The sequence below is a fragment of the Entelurus aequoreus genome, linkage group LG03, assembly GCF_033978785.1.
Source record: "Entelurus aequoreus isolate RoL-2023_Sb linkage group LG03, RoL_Eaeq_v1.1, whole genome shotgun sequence".
NCBI lineage: Eukaryota > Metazoa > Chordata > Actinopteri > Syngnathiformes > Syngnathidae > Entelurus > Entelurus aequoreus.
In genome coordinates this window covers 68584420-68599032 of record NC_084733.1, presented here as the reverse complement: position 1 = coordinate 68599032, position 14613 = coordinate 68584420, and the positions used below count along the sequence as shown (strand labels likewise).

At 38.1% G+C, this 14613-nt stretch overlaps 1 protein-coding gene across 1 annotated transcript in view; it reads left to right on the top strand.

Moving 5' to 3' along the window:
• Positions 1-14613, top strand: part of gnrhr4 (gonadotropin releasing hormone receptor 4) — an 85463-nt gene that overhangs the window by 68887 nt on the left and 1963 nt on the right. The window contains exon 3 of the mRNA XM_062042560.1: positions 7833-8025. Within this exon, the coding sequence (XP_061898544.1) occupies positions 7833-8025 (193 nt within the window). The remainder of the gene's footprint in view (positions 1-7832; positions 8026-14613) is intronic.

Here is a 14613-nt window from a genome sequence, read left to right as displayed (position 1 = left end):
TCCATCCATTTTCTACCGCTTATCCCTTTTGGGGTCAGCTGCATTCGGGCGGAAGAAAATAAGTCATTTTTTTAAAAACATTTTTATCCAATGCTTAAATCTCCAGATCAACGTCAGGTCTATTTGTCAGTAATACAGTAACAAATGCTGTTTATGTATTAGGCCCTTTACATCAAAGAAAACCCTGTTTTTTTTCACAAAACATGTAATCATTCCCCCCCCCCCAAAAATGTCAAAGTGGAATATTTGATGTGAAGTATTGGAGCCTTAAATAGGTCAACAATTCATAACATCAATTTTAATTCAAAATTGTTTTTTGAGCAATGACAGTTTAAAATAAATCCCACTAAAATTATTCGGGATCCAAAACGGACCCACTCTTAAAAGTGTTGAAAATAGATTTATTTTTAATTGTTTTATTTTTTTTTTTAACTTTCAATACTTAAGTCTCTAGATAAACCTCAGATCTATCTGTTCAGTAGAAGTTTTTGTTTGTTTGTTTGTCTTATGACCTTCTTGTCAAAGAAAACTTATGAACAAAATAATACAAATCAATGTTTCTTTAACAGATCCCAGTACTGCGTCTTAAAAGAGTATAAGAGGGCCCAATCTCACTATGAGCTTGATCTACTAATATGAAATATTTCCCCAAATAATATTTCAAAGTGGAATATTTGATGTGAAGTAACTGGAGGCTTGAATAGGTCAATAATTCCTAACAACATTGATTTTGATTCATTTTATTTTTTTAGCAATGCCATCTTTAATGAAAAATAACAGCCTGCATGGCAGCTGGGTGTTATTAAAGTCAACATTGCAACTTGTTCTTGTTACATTTCACCTGTTTGCTCTTTTATTCCACTTTTTCTTTTTTTCCCCTTTTTTTTCAAATAGTATTTTTAGAATTAAACAATTAGCCGAGTACCGCAAATTACCCCCAGGCCACACTTTGGATAGGACTGCATTGAATAGAACTCCGTTTCTAAACTTTTAATTACTTTATTATAATACTTAATTATAATTGAATGTTTAATTAATTTTACAGGAAATGTAATCTGTCCATGCAGCGTTAAACACATTTTTTTCTGAGATTTGTCTATTTTGGGATGTATTCAATAGAGGATTCACATACTTAAGAAGCAAACATGTTTCTTGCGCGCACACGCACACGCACACACACACACACACACACACACACACACACACGCACACGCACGCACACACACACACACACGCACACACAGCTCTTTCTCCCTTTTCCTTGCCTTCTTCACGGTCATCCAATCACCAGTCGACACATTCACGGCCTCAGAGACATCATAGTATAATTAATACAACTCTACTCAGTGGCCTAGTGGTTAGAGTGTCCGTCCTGAGATCGGTAGGTTGTGAGTTCAAACCCCGGCTGAGTCATACAAAAGACTATAAAAATGGGACCCATTACCTCCCTGCTTGGCACTCAGCATCAAGGGTTGGAATTGGGGGTTAAATCACCAAAAATGATTCCCGGGCGCGGCACCGCTGCTGCCCCCTGCTCCCCTCACCTCCCAGGGGGTGGAAAAAGGGGATGGGTCAAATGCAGAGGACAAATTCCACCACACCTAGCGTGTGGGTGACAATCATTGGTACTTTAACTTTAACTTTCAGAAATGCACATTGTTAAAAAAATATTCCTCCAAAAGGAGCCCTAAGGAGGCTGAAGAGTGGCAGGTTTCTGACCCGTGGCCAAGATTGCCAATAAAACAATGACGTATTGTTTTCGGTCATTTCTTTAGTAAATATAATCGTGAAAAGTGAAACACTCCAAAGTAAATGTTGACTAAGGTATTTATTACGCACCAGGATTTAGTCGCAGGTGAGCAAATGTTCCGTGGGTTTTGACTTTTGCACAGTTGGTGTTTTTATTAAATGTCATACAGCAATATTAGGATATGTGTTAAGCATGGTAGTGGAAGAAGTGTGAAAAGATGGAGCTAACTGTTTTAATGACATTCAGACTTTACTGCAATCAATAAAGGAGCAGCATCTCCTCATCCGGAAACAACAACACCGGAAATGTGTCCTGTGAAAAACCGTCCGACCGGAACTCTAATAACTAAAGTTCCGTAGGTGAATAATGCAAACTCACTACACCGGTATGTTTTAGCGCTTTCATGGCGAGTTTACTGACAGATATAAGTTAGAACTTTACACTACTTTATATTAGAAATGGCAACAGCGGAGGATGAATGTCCCATAACAAGAAGATAGAGAAAAAGAAGAAGCTCATGGACAATGGTGTCGGCACAGACTACAAAGGCGGATGCGCACAATTTTTTGTTGTGGCTTGTGCAGCCGTTTGAGACACTTGTGATTTAGGGCTATATAAATAAACATTGATTGATTGGTTGATTGAAGAAAAGTTGCTTTTGCATAATATTGCGAAACAAAACGCCAGATAATATGTCATATGTTGAAGCACATCAAACAGTGCAGACTACACTTATCGCTTATGTTTGGCTGCCATCTACTGGTCACACTTGTCATTACACCAAATAAAATAGCTTAAAGGTGGGTAAGCTCAACCAAACTTATTCCTTATATTAGGCGCACTGGGTTATAAGGTGCACTGCCGAGTTTTGAGGAAAAACAAAATATTTTAAGTGCACCTTACGGTCCGGAAAATACGGTACATTACATCAATCACAATATATTATTTATAGGGGTGTAACGATTCGTTTTGACGATTCAATGCGAACTGTTTGTGTTCCTGGTGTTTCCCGCTTGTTTTCATGTGTTTTTATTTTTTGCCTTTTGGTTCGGGACCCTTTGGAACTGTGTGACAAAAGGTGGCACTTTCGTGACTTCTGCTGTGCTTTTTTGTGAACTTCTGGATCTGCCTCCCGGGAGATTTTTGGCCATGGAGACCAGCTGCTGGGTCTCTGCTACACCAGAGTCTGTTTGGAGAGACTGGAGGAGCTGCGGATGAAGAGACAGGACTGCAAAGCTGGCGCTGAGCGCCGGGACGGACAAGCTTCTCAGTGTCTTGGCTGAATGAGCAGGTATCGGACATCTCGGTCTCCTTAGACGCATCCTCGCTCATCCATGCGGACTGGACACGGGCCGACAGTTGGTGGGCGGCCGAGGGTGTCTCTCTTGTTTGCTTTGTTGGGTCCTGTCTCTGGCCATGCTCCCCCTACCCCAGCAGATGATGGCATGGAACACTGCAAAGGCCACCACAGTGTATATGTTTTTTGTTGTTGTTGTTTTACTTTTGTGGCTGTGTGTAGAAGTGGCTTATAGCTCTGCTCTTTTAATGTATTTCATGTCCTTTGTGTTCTTTGATGTTTCCCTCTTACACACATGTTTATGTGTGCTATGGCTATGAGTTTTTTTCCCCTTGGCCTCAGTCTGAGACCCCCTCTCTCCAGGGGCCCAGGCTTAAACTGATTTTTTTTTCTTTCCCACTACGCCACACACACACATACCCCACCCCCCATCCAACGCCCTTGACGTGAATCCCTTTGGGGTGATGAACGGCTGGGCAGCGCCTGAAGAGCTGCAGCCTTCCACCGTAGGCCCCACTCCCTCCCCTCTGTTGCAAGTCTCGAGTTGTATGTTGTAATATGTATATGTGCTTTGCTATGGAGTTGTTTTCCCATTCCAGACTGGGCCCCCTTAGGAGCCCAGTCTAGATTGTATTTTTTTACTCATCCTCCCCAAGCGTTTACCTTTTTCCCATCTTTTACGGGGCGCCTTGTGGCGACCCATCAGCGTTCCTGTTCTGTAATCCTGCACACTGTCTAATCTAGAACAGGTTTGTGCTGAAAAAAAAAGTTGTATTGCACTTGTGCAATGACAATAAAGACCTACCTACCGACCATTATACATACATGTCCTTTAAAACTGACTTTGAAACATTATTGATTATACATGCATGTCCTTTAAAACTGACTTTGAAACAACGTTGCAAAATAGTTGTATTTGTAAATTGAGACAACGTTGATGTCTAACGTTGGCTCCACGTTATTGGTTCGGAAATAACCAAAATTCAATGTCAAATCAATGTCACCACCTGACATTGAACAAACACAGTGAAAAAGTGTGTTGTTTCAACGATGTGTTTGTGTTGTAGAAAATTGGTTGGGAAATGACCAAAAATCCAATGATCATATCAACGTCAGAATTTAACGTTAATTTTGAGTTGCTCAATGTCAGGATCTAATTCAACAAGTGTGTTGTTTTATTGTCTCGTGCCTACTGGGATAACGTAACTACGATCATTTGCACACAAAAAAGATGTAGGATTTAGTGTTAGGATCCGCTGCTCGGATCACAGTTTGTTTATGTTTTCTTGTCACATGTGTTTTCAGCACCTTGAGTTTTTGTTAGTTTCTGTTGCCATGACTGCAGATTGCTCACACCTGCCTCTGGTTAGTGTTCGGGATGCGCACCTGTTGCCCGGGCGCTAATCAGAGGGCTATATAGTCTTTGCCCTGGCCTCACTCGGCCTGGCTTGCTAGTTTGTTTTCACACAACAGATGACGACGTTTGTTTCCTGTTCTTTAGCTGCTAGTTTTCACGCTAGGCTATTTTTGCTTGCTAGCTCCCACGCTAGCCCTTTTGTTTTTGCCTTTTGTGCAATGTGCACGTCTTTGTTTTTTCCTGCTATGTTTAGTTCTTAAATAAATAATTTTCCTACTTGCAAGCTGTGTCCGAAGCCGTCTGCATCCCTGGGAGAACAACCACGCACCACGATGCGACCAGGTCGTCACATTTAGGATATTATCAGGATATGATCAGACACACTTCAGGTGGCTAAAAGATTAATTCAAGCAAGCTATCGCCAACAGACTAAACAACAACACATAACTTTTAACTGTTATTAACAAACCCCCATCATGGCGACACTACCATACAAAGTACAAACGATAAAACATAAAAACTAATAAGAGTATGTAAAATTCGACTCCTACTTTGTTTACTTCTTAATGTTTTTTAATCAATCAGACCAAACAAACAGATACAATGCGCCAAAAATGGGGAAGTGTGGAGAGTGTTTTGCACATTACCCATCTTGCCTTGGAGTGGATTGTCATGGGTGTAATTTTGAATTGGGAATGGTGCTTCAACATTGTTGTTATAATGTCCACATAGAGGACAGGTGAGATTGGGTGACTTGTTAACTTGATGTGTTGGTTTGATTTGTTTGTACCTTGGGAGGGAAAGGTTATTTGGATAGCTACTTATAAATAGATGCTATGCTGGTTAAGTAGTTTTACAATAAAAAATGTCTGACATTAGTCATTTTGGCCACAAGAAGAAAGTCATTTGGAGTAAATTTAATATAATTTGAAAATGTTTCCAGACGTACGACCGGCCAGATGTAGGGCTGCACATGGTTTAGAATGATACGCGACCGCTAGAGGGACAAGCAGTAAAAAATTGATGGATGGAAAATCTGAAACAATTCAGTGAGTTGAAATCGATTCAGTAACTTTTTAGCAAAAAAACCCCAACTAAATCAAGCAGTGTGACTGAAATAAACAGTGGATATTGGACAGTGCAGGTGAAATTTCCTATATTTATGTTATTTATTGTATGGGAAGTATGTATAAATGAATTATGGATACAAACAAGCAAGTAAACAACAATTAATGGCCAATGAATTGACATCTAATTAAGTGTAACCAACACTTTGGGTTGAAGACGAAATCTTTTCTGCTCACATTTTCAATATTCAAGAAATGTTCAACAAAAGTACAGTAACCAACATTTTAACAGTAAATTTACCTGCAACTTTTGCTGCTGTTTTTAACAGAAATAATACAATATTAATATAAAAAAATAAAGGGCAACCAACATCTCTTCAGGTTGAATTAACAGTAGGCAACATGCTACTTTTGCTGTTGTTTTTTTTAACCGTACTGTAGAAATAATACAAATAGAAAAACAAATAAATCCATCCGTCATGTCTTTCATTATGATTGTGAACGATAGGCAACATTCCCCAAAAAGTGCAGTTCCCCTTTTAAGAGGGGCCTTGAAAAACGCCTCGGTTATGTAAATCACAAGTTCAGACCCCAGTGTTCTACTGTGTGTTTATAGGTTGGAATGTCAATAGCAAAGTGTTTACAGTGGTCCAGGTTCCTCTATACCACGAGAGCACTCTGGCGTTTTCAAGACTTTGCTGCTAAAATGTTTGTCTACTAACTTGGGGGGCCAGGATGGTGTCATTCTTGGGGCGGATTTGGCCCCTGGGCTGCGAGTTAAAGGCCTACTGAAACCCACTACTACCGACCACGCAGTCTGATAGTTTGTATATCAATGATGAAATCTTAACATTGCAACACATGCCAATACGGCCGGGTTAACTTATAAAGTGCAATTTTAAATTTCCCGGGAAACTTCCGGCTGAAAACGTTTCGGTATGATGACGTTTGCGCGTGACGTCACGGGTTGAAGCAGACATTTTGGAATAGCACGGTGGCCAGCTTAAGTCGTCTTGTTTTCCCCACATAATTCCACAGTATTCTGGACATCTGTGTTGGTGAATCTTTTGCAATTTGTTCAATTAACAATGGAGACTGCAAAGAAGAAAGCTGTAGGTGGGATCGGTGTATTAGCGGCTGGCTGCAGCAACACAACCAGGAGGACTTTGAGTTGGATAGCAGAGGCGCTACCGTGAGTACAGCTTTGGCTTCCAAACATTTGATCGCTTGCCCGTAAGTGCGTGCCGCTATGTGCATGTCACGTACGTAACTTTGGGGAAATATATGTTTCTTGCCGACTCTGATGGCGGCCGGGGTGTCGTCAAAAGCTACAACGCCGTCTCCGGGCCGCCGACCGCACCGATCATCATGGTGAAGTCTTTCGTCGCGCCGTCGATGGCTGGAACGCAGGTGAGCACGGGTGTTGATGAGCAGATGAGGGCTGGCGTAGGTGGAGAGCTAATGTTTTTAGCATAGCTCTGTCGAGGTCCCGTAGCTAAGTTAGCTTCAATGGCGTCGTTAGCAACAGCATTGCTAGGCTTTGCCAGGCGGCACAGCATTAACCGTGTGGTTACAGGTCCAGGGTTTGGTAGTATTGTTGATCTTCTGTCTATCCTTCCAGTCAGGGGCTTATTTCTTCTGTTTCTGTATGCAGTTAAGCATGATGCTATCACGTTAGCTCCGTAGCTAAAGTGCTTCGCCGATGTATTGTTGTGGGGATAAAAGTCATTGTGAATGTCCATTTCGCGTTCTCGACTCTCATTTTCAAGAGGATATAGTATCCGAGGTGGTTTAAAATACAAATCCGTGATCCACAATAGAAAAAGGAGAAAGTGTGGAATCTAATGAGCCCTTGTACCTAAGTTACGGTCAGAGCGACAAAAGATACGTCCTGCACTGCACTCTAATCCTTCACTCTCACTTTCCTCATCCACAAATCTTTCATCCTGGCTCAAATTAATGGGGTAATTGTCACTTTCTCGGTCCGAATCGCTCTGGCTGCTGGTGTAAACAATGTGCAAATGTGAGGAACCCTTCAACCTGTGACGTCACGCTACTTCCGGTACAGGCAAGGCTTTTTTATCAGCGACCAAAAGTTGCAAACTTTATCGTCGATGTTCTCTACTAAATCCTTTCAGCAAAAATATGGCAATATCGCAAAATGATCAAGTATGACACATAGAATGGATCTGCTATCCCCGTTTAAATAAGAACATTTCATTTCAGTAGGCCTTTAAATAGCATACAATTTGAAGTATTTCTGTGTTCCATTTTTTTCTTCCTGAGCACAACCAACAGAGTGCGCCACATATGTTGTTCACGGCTGATAGTCACTCACTGTTGTTTCTGTCGTTTGCACAGATGTTTATATTCCACAATGTGACCATCACCGTCCCGGAGAACTTCACGCAATGCACCACCCACGGCAGTTTTGTCCAGCACTGGCAGGAGACGGTCTACAACATGTTCACCTTTGCGTGCCTCTTCCTCCTTCCTTTGGCCATCATGATTTTCTGCTACACAAGAATCCTTATTGAGATGGCTCGCAATACCTGTAAGTCATTCCACGCCCATCAGAGCGGAAAACACATTTCTCCTTATAGCACCCTCACCTCACCTCCCAGGGGGTGATCAAGGGTGATGGGTTAAATGCAGAGAATAATTTCGCCACACCTAGTGTGTGTGTGACAATCATTGGTACTTTAACTTGTGCATATAGCTTCTATCAAATAGCAGTTTTATGTAGGTCTATGTAGGGTTTGTAGCAATTATATTGCATAACATATGGCTTAATTCTATTAGTGTCAACAAGCATCACACTGGGTCGCACAGCCACAGCCTCCTTATCGTAGCCACAAACAAGACCAACACTGCAAAAACTGAAATCTAATTAAGATTAAATATCTCAAATAAGGGTGATATTTGATTATTTTCTGTCTAATAAGATTATTCTTCTCACTAAGCAGATTGTATGTTAGAGTATTTTACTTGTTTTAAGGGTTTTGGTCCTAAATTATCTCAGTAAGATATTACAGCTTGTTGCTAAGATTTTATGACCTATATTGAGTAAAATATGCTTGAAACTAGAATATCAACTGTTGCAAAGCTGTGTCATCAACACTCACAAGTATAAAACTGCTTTTTCAAAGTAATAATTTCTTATTTCAAGCATGAAATAAAAAATCATGACTTTGACATAATTTTGTCTCATAATTAAAACAGATGACAGCCGAATGGACTTTGCTGTTTTATTTTTAATGCAACAATAGAAAATATGTACTCATTTAGTAGTACAGTTGCCACAGTACAGTAAACTGACAGTTAATATTTAAACATTTCAAACTATTTTGAACAGAAATAGTTCATGCACATTCAGATAAATTCTTCAAAATTACAATAAAAACTAATTTGGTCGGGGGCCGGGCTGTAAACATATATATATATATATATATATATATATATATATATATATATATATATATATATATATATATATATATATATATATATATATATATATATATATATTCCTTGCGCACTAATTGACTGAAAGAGCCCGCACTTGGCGCAATGATGTCATTTTATCGATGGGAAAATGCAAGAAATGTAATGCCGAGCGCATATCATTATGTCAAGATAATGGCACTAGCATTTACTTAATTTAAGAATATTTTTCAACATATTGAGAAAAAAGGTCTCATATTTGTTTTTTCTATCAAGAAAAGTGCACTTGTTAGTGAGAAAATACTTATTTTAAGGTATTTTTGGGTTCATTGAGGTTAGCTAATTTTACTTGTTTTGGAAAGTCTTGACAAGCCAAATTTTCTTGTTCTATTGGCAGATAATTTTGTTCAAGTAAAATGCCCCTAATTTTTTTTTTTTTTTTTCTTGTTTTTGAACACTGACTTTTTGCAATGCACAGTTTGTCCTCCATGTTGGTGAAGTTGGAGAGGAGAGTGCACCGATATTACTGCAACGCAGGCTGGCCAGCTAATTGGCTGCAGCACATTGAGAGGCATGTAAACATTGTTGGAAAAACACATCAGTCCTGGTGTACAGATTACTGAACCGCATAACAACATCCACCCTCCCATGGTGCAGTTGTTTTGTTTTAGTTGATCTTAGTACATGACATTTACAATAGTTACCACAACCATTGAGCTATTATCTCTAATCAGTATTTACAAAACCCAAAACCAGTGAAGTTGGCATGTTGTGTAAATCGTAAATAAAAACAGAATACAATGATTTGCAAATCCTTTCCAACTTACAGTCGTGGTCAAAAGTGTACATACACTTGTAAAGAACATAATGTCATGGCTGTCTTGAATTTCCAATAATTTCTACAACTCTTATCTTATTTTTTTGTGATAGAGTGATTGGAGCACTTACTTGTCACAAAAAACTTTCATGAAGTTTGGTTCTTTTATGAATTTATTATGGGTCTACTGAAAATGTGACCAAATCTGCTGAGTCAAAAGTATACATACAGCAATGTTAATTGTCACGGCCAGGGCACATTCCAATGCGCCCTCATCTTTGCGCTCTGCTTGTTGCGCCTCCAGGAGCGCACCTCGGGGCGCGCCCGCGGCCGCGCACTTCCAGGTGCCAAACCAAGACAGCGTTCTATGCACTCTTTCCCACAGGACAAGTTTTGGGGATGCTGTCAGCAAACAACATGAGAGCAAAACAAATATGTTTAGAAGTACAAATGAGCTTTCGTCTTTTGCTAGTGATTGTGTGTGTTGTTGTTTTTTTAATGTCACAAACAAAACGGCTGTTAAGAAGTAGAATTACGATGCCATCTATTGTACGTAGTTGTAACGACAAGTTCAAGTCACAGACTAACTTTTTTGTTGTGTTTTACTTTAAGCTGTATATTGAAATGGCGCCGCTGAAGTGGTAGCTGGTTGCATCAGCTCTGTGGTCTTTATATCCTTTGTGTTCTCTGAGGGTTTCCTCTTAATTTCATGGATTGTTACCCTTTGTTTTGTGGACTTTTTGTATCTGCACTGCAACCACACAATTTATCTGTTGTGGAATGAATTAAGTCTATCCTATCCTATCCATCCATCCATTCATTTTCTATACCTCAATAGGGGCCCATTTCAGCTAACTTCGGGCGAGAGGCGTGGTACACTCTAGTCGCTAGCCAATCACTGGGAACATATAGACAAACCACCATTGACACTCACATCAGTGTTTCCCACACATTCATGTATTTGTGGCGGCCTGCCACGAAAGAATTACGTACGCCACAAATAGATTTTTTTTTTGATTTTTTTGATTTTTTTTTTTTTTGTCCTGTCCAGCTTCTCAGGCAAATCATATAGTTGATGTAGATGCCCATATAGGTTGTTCAGATTTACTTTACAAAAGAGAAGTGTAGGATACTTCTCTTGTTGCCTTATTTGTATTTGACCACTACTGTTTTCTGTTTATTTGTTACTGACTGTGGCAGGACACCTCTGCCTCTGTTTCACTTTATGTTGCTGGTAAATAATATGGTTGTAGTAGTAGGCTAAAGTTAAATTATTTAGTATGCACTAATTAAAGGGGCAGAGCTTTAAGAGACATTTTAGCTTTTATATTTTATAAGATATATTTTTTGTAAGAACCACAATTAATAAATATATTTCAGTGAATAACTTATTGTTCAAATCTGTATATAAATATGTACATAAAGTGTTGTAATTATATTGTAAAATGGATGGATGGATGGATGGAAGGACGTTTAAAACAAAACTGTTATTATTACCGGTAATTAGTAAGTATACATTTTTTGAGCCTTTTTAGAGAAAATCATATCATTGTAGTAAATTATGCAAATTAGTCGATGATGTCATGTGACCACGCCCATAGCCACGCCCATAGCCACACCCCCACCGCCACAGGTATTTTGGCAGTTTATGGGAAACACTGCACATTCATACCTATTAACAATTTAGAGTCACCAATTAACATAACATGCATATTTTTGGAATAAAAAATCCACAGTCAGTCAGACAGTCCCATTATATTGTGTATATGAGCAGGGGTGAACAGTACAAATGGGAATATTTCAACAACTCACAATTCAATTCAGATTGTTGGGATGGCTATTCCATTCAGAATTTATATATTTGTTGGCATTTAAATTAGGGCTGCACAATAAACAGCACAACATGGGTGACCTTGCCTCATTGGGGCAATTTTCTTTTTTTCAGTTATTGGAGGTTTTTTTTAGGTAGATTTATTGGTGTGACATAATAACTTGTAATATCAGTCGGATAATTATCGGTCCGATAATTATATAATACAGGAACACTTTTTCAAAACATGTTACATGTTACAGAAGCTCCTCCTTAGGCTGCTAATGTATGATATACATTATGCGTGCAGCTCAGGGGTGTCCTAAAAAATTTATTTTTGAAAATCAATTTCGGAAAATTTTTAATCGATTCAGAACCAAAATAAATCACGAATGAGATGTGAATCTATTTCTTTTTACGGCACCCTTGGTGAATAGATGGAGCCAAATCTATCTTCTAAACTGGATTAAAAGCTACTTAACCAACAGGAAGCAATACGTGAAGCTCGGTGAACACACGTCTACAACGTTAAATATATCTTGTGGTGGACCCCAGGGATCAATACTAGGACTAAAATTGTTCAACCTTTATATAAATGACTTTGGTAGAGTTATAAAAGACTTCAAATTAGTATTATTTGTGGACGATACAACAGTGTTTTTGTTCAGGAGAGAACACACAGAAGCTAATACAAATAACAGAAGAAATTAATAAATTAAAGAGATGGTTTGACAGAAACAGACTACCCTTAAACCTCAGTAAAACTAAAATAATATTATTCGGTAACTGTAGAAGAGAAAGTCAAACACAAATACAAATAGACGGAATAGAAATTGAAAGAGTAAATTCAATCTTATTAAATAGCTTTGTGAATGTTTGCGTGAATCTATGAAAGGACTGGAAGACGTTTTCACAATGTCAGTATGTGAATGGACAAATGTGATCATACCAGTTCATAAAATGAAAGTTATTTCAGCATGGATCAATGTGAGCAACAAAAGACTCGATTCAACAATGACTTAACTGACTGGCCAACACACTATAACGTCTTGAACTATGAGACTCAGAAATGTGATAATAAAACAATATATAACAACTGGACAGCAGTTATCATAATCAGCTCATTTTTTAAATGTTGCAATAAAAATGAGACATTATATTAATATGTATTAACAAACACAAAAGTACAAAAAAATTGGTACCATTGAGTACCAGTATCGATTACCAGGTACCGGGAATTGGTACTGTATGGGTTCAAATGTGAACAGCCCCCATCCCTACTGCTGAGTACTGTAATTGGTTGAAATTAGTGTAAAGGTGACTACGGTGTTATTTTATGTTTAAAGGGCCCTAATTATGTCCAAAAATATTTTTAGAAAGTTATAAACCTGGGGTGTCAAACTCATTTTAGCTCAGGGGCCGCATGGAGGATCTGTGCACACGTGGGCCGGACTATTAAAATCATGGCATTCAAACTAAAAAATAAAGATAACTTCAGATTGTTTTCTTTGTTTAACTTTGGCCAAAAATAGAAGAAACACATTCTGAAAATATTACAATAAAAATATAGAAAAAAATACTGTCAGAGGTAAAGTTTAGATCCATGAAGGAAAGAAGAAAGTGAATGAATGTTTGTAACTGAATACGCATAAAAATTTGTTTTCTTTTGTATTGTTTTTTTGAATTAATTAAGTAACATTTATGACAACCTTTTTCCAAAACACAATATAGGATATGAGATGTAACAGGATAATGCATACATTTATCACTTGTTCATTTGTCGTTTAAAAAATATTTGGTTGTGTTTTTTTTACTCACTTTACAACGTTATTCCTCTGTCCTACAGCATCCGTTACAATTACATGTGAATGCAACATGGCAAAATTATGCAAATCAGACTATGTTTATAGTTTCTGCCTTGAATTGGGTTTTTAGCATCTTTACTGTCAAAAAATTTATCAAAATGGCCCAATATTAGAGGTGGGAATCGTTGGGCACTTCACGATTACGATTCAGGAGCTATGATTCCATTAAAAATCAATTATTGATGCATCTTTAATTTATGTATATTGATGCAGTTTCACTAAATTGGCATTGATCACTTGCATCTTTAAAACAGTGTTTTTGTAACAAGAAACTGTTAAATGAATTCCCAGATGTATTAATTAATGTGGGATCTAAGCCGAGGATGTCGTTGTGGCTTGTGCAGCCCTTTGAGACACTTGTGATTAAGGGCAATATAAATACACTTTGATTGATTGATCGATTTGTTTTCCAAACGTTTACAAAAAAGTGGGACCCCAAACATTTACTGTGGGACCCCAAAAATTTACTGTGGGACCCCATTTTTATGACTTGATGGGGTCCCTGTGACCCTGTTGTGAAAAGTCCAGGCACCAACACTGATGGAGTATTGGTGCGTGCAAAACAGCAGCAGACGGCTGTGGCCTGCGGGCCGGTCCTAATACTAATCAGTAGGGGTGTGGGGAAAAATCGATTCGAATTCGAATCGTGATTTTCACGTTGTGCAATTCAGAATCAATTCTCATTTTTAAAAAATCGATTTAAAATTTTTTTTTTATTATTTGAATAATTTTTTTTTTTTTTTTTTAATTAATCAATCCAACAAAACAATACACAGCAATACCATAACGTTGCAAAACCAAACCCGACCCAGCAACACAGAACTGCAATAAACAGAGCAATTGAGAGGAGACACAAACACGACACAGAACAAACCAAAAGTAGTGAAACAAAAATGAATATTATCAACAACAGTATCAATATTAGTTACAATTTCAACATAGCAGTGATTAAAAATCCCTCATTGACATTATCATTTGACATTTTAAAAAAAAAATTAAAAAAAAGAATAGTGTCACAGTGCACTTGCATCGCATCTCATAAGCTTGACAACACACTGTGTCCAATATTTTCACAAAGATAAAATAAGTCATATTTTTCGGTTCATTTAATAGTTAAAACAAATTTACATTATTGCAATCAGTTGATAAAACATTGTCCTTTACAATTATAAAAGCTTTTTACAAAAATCTACTATTCTGCTTGCA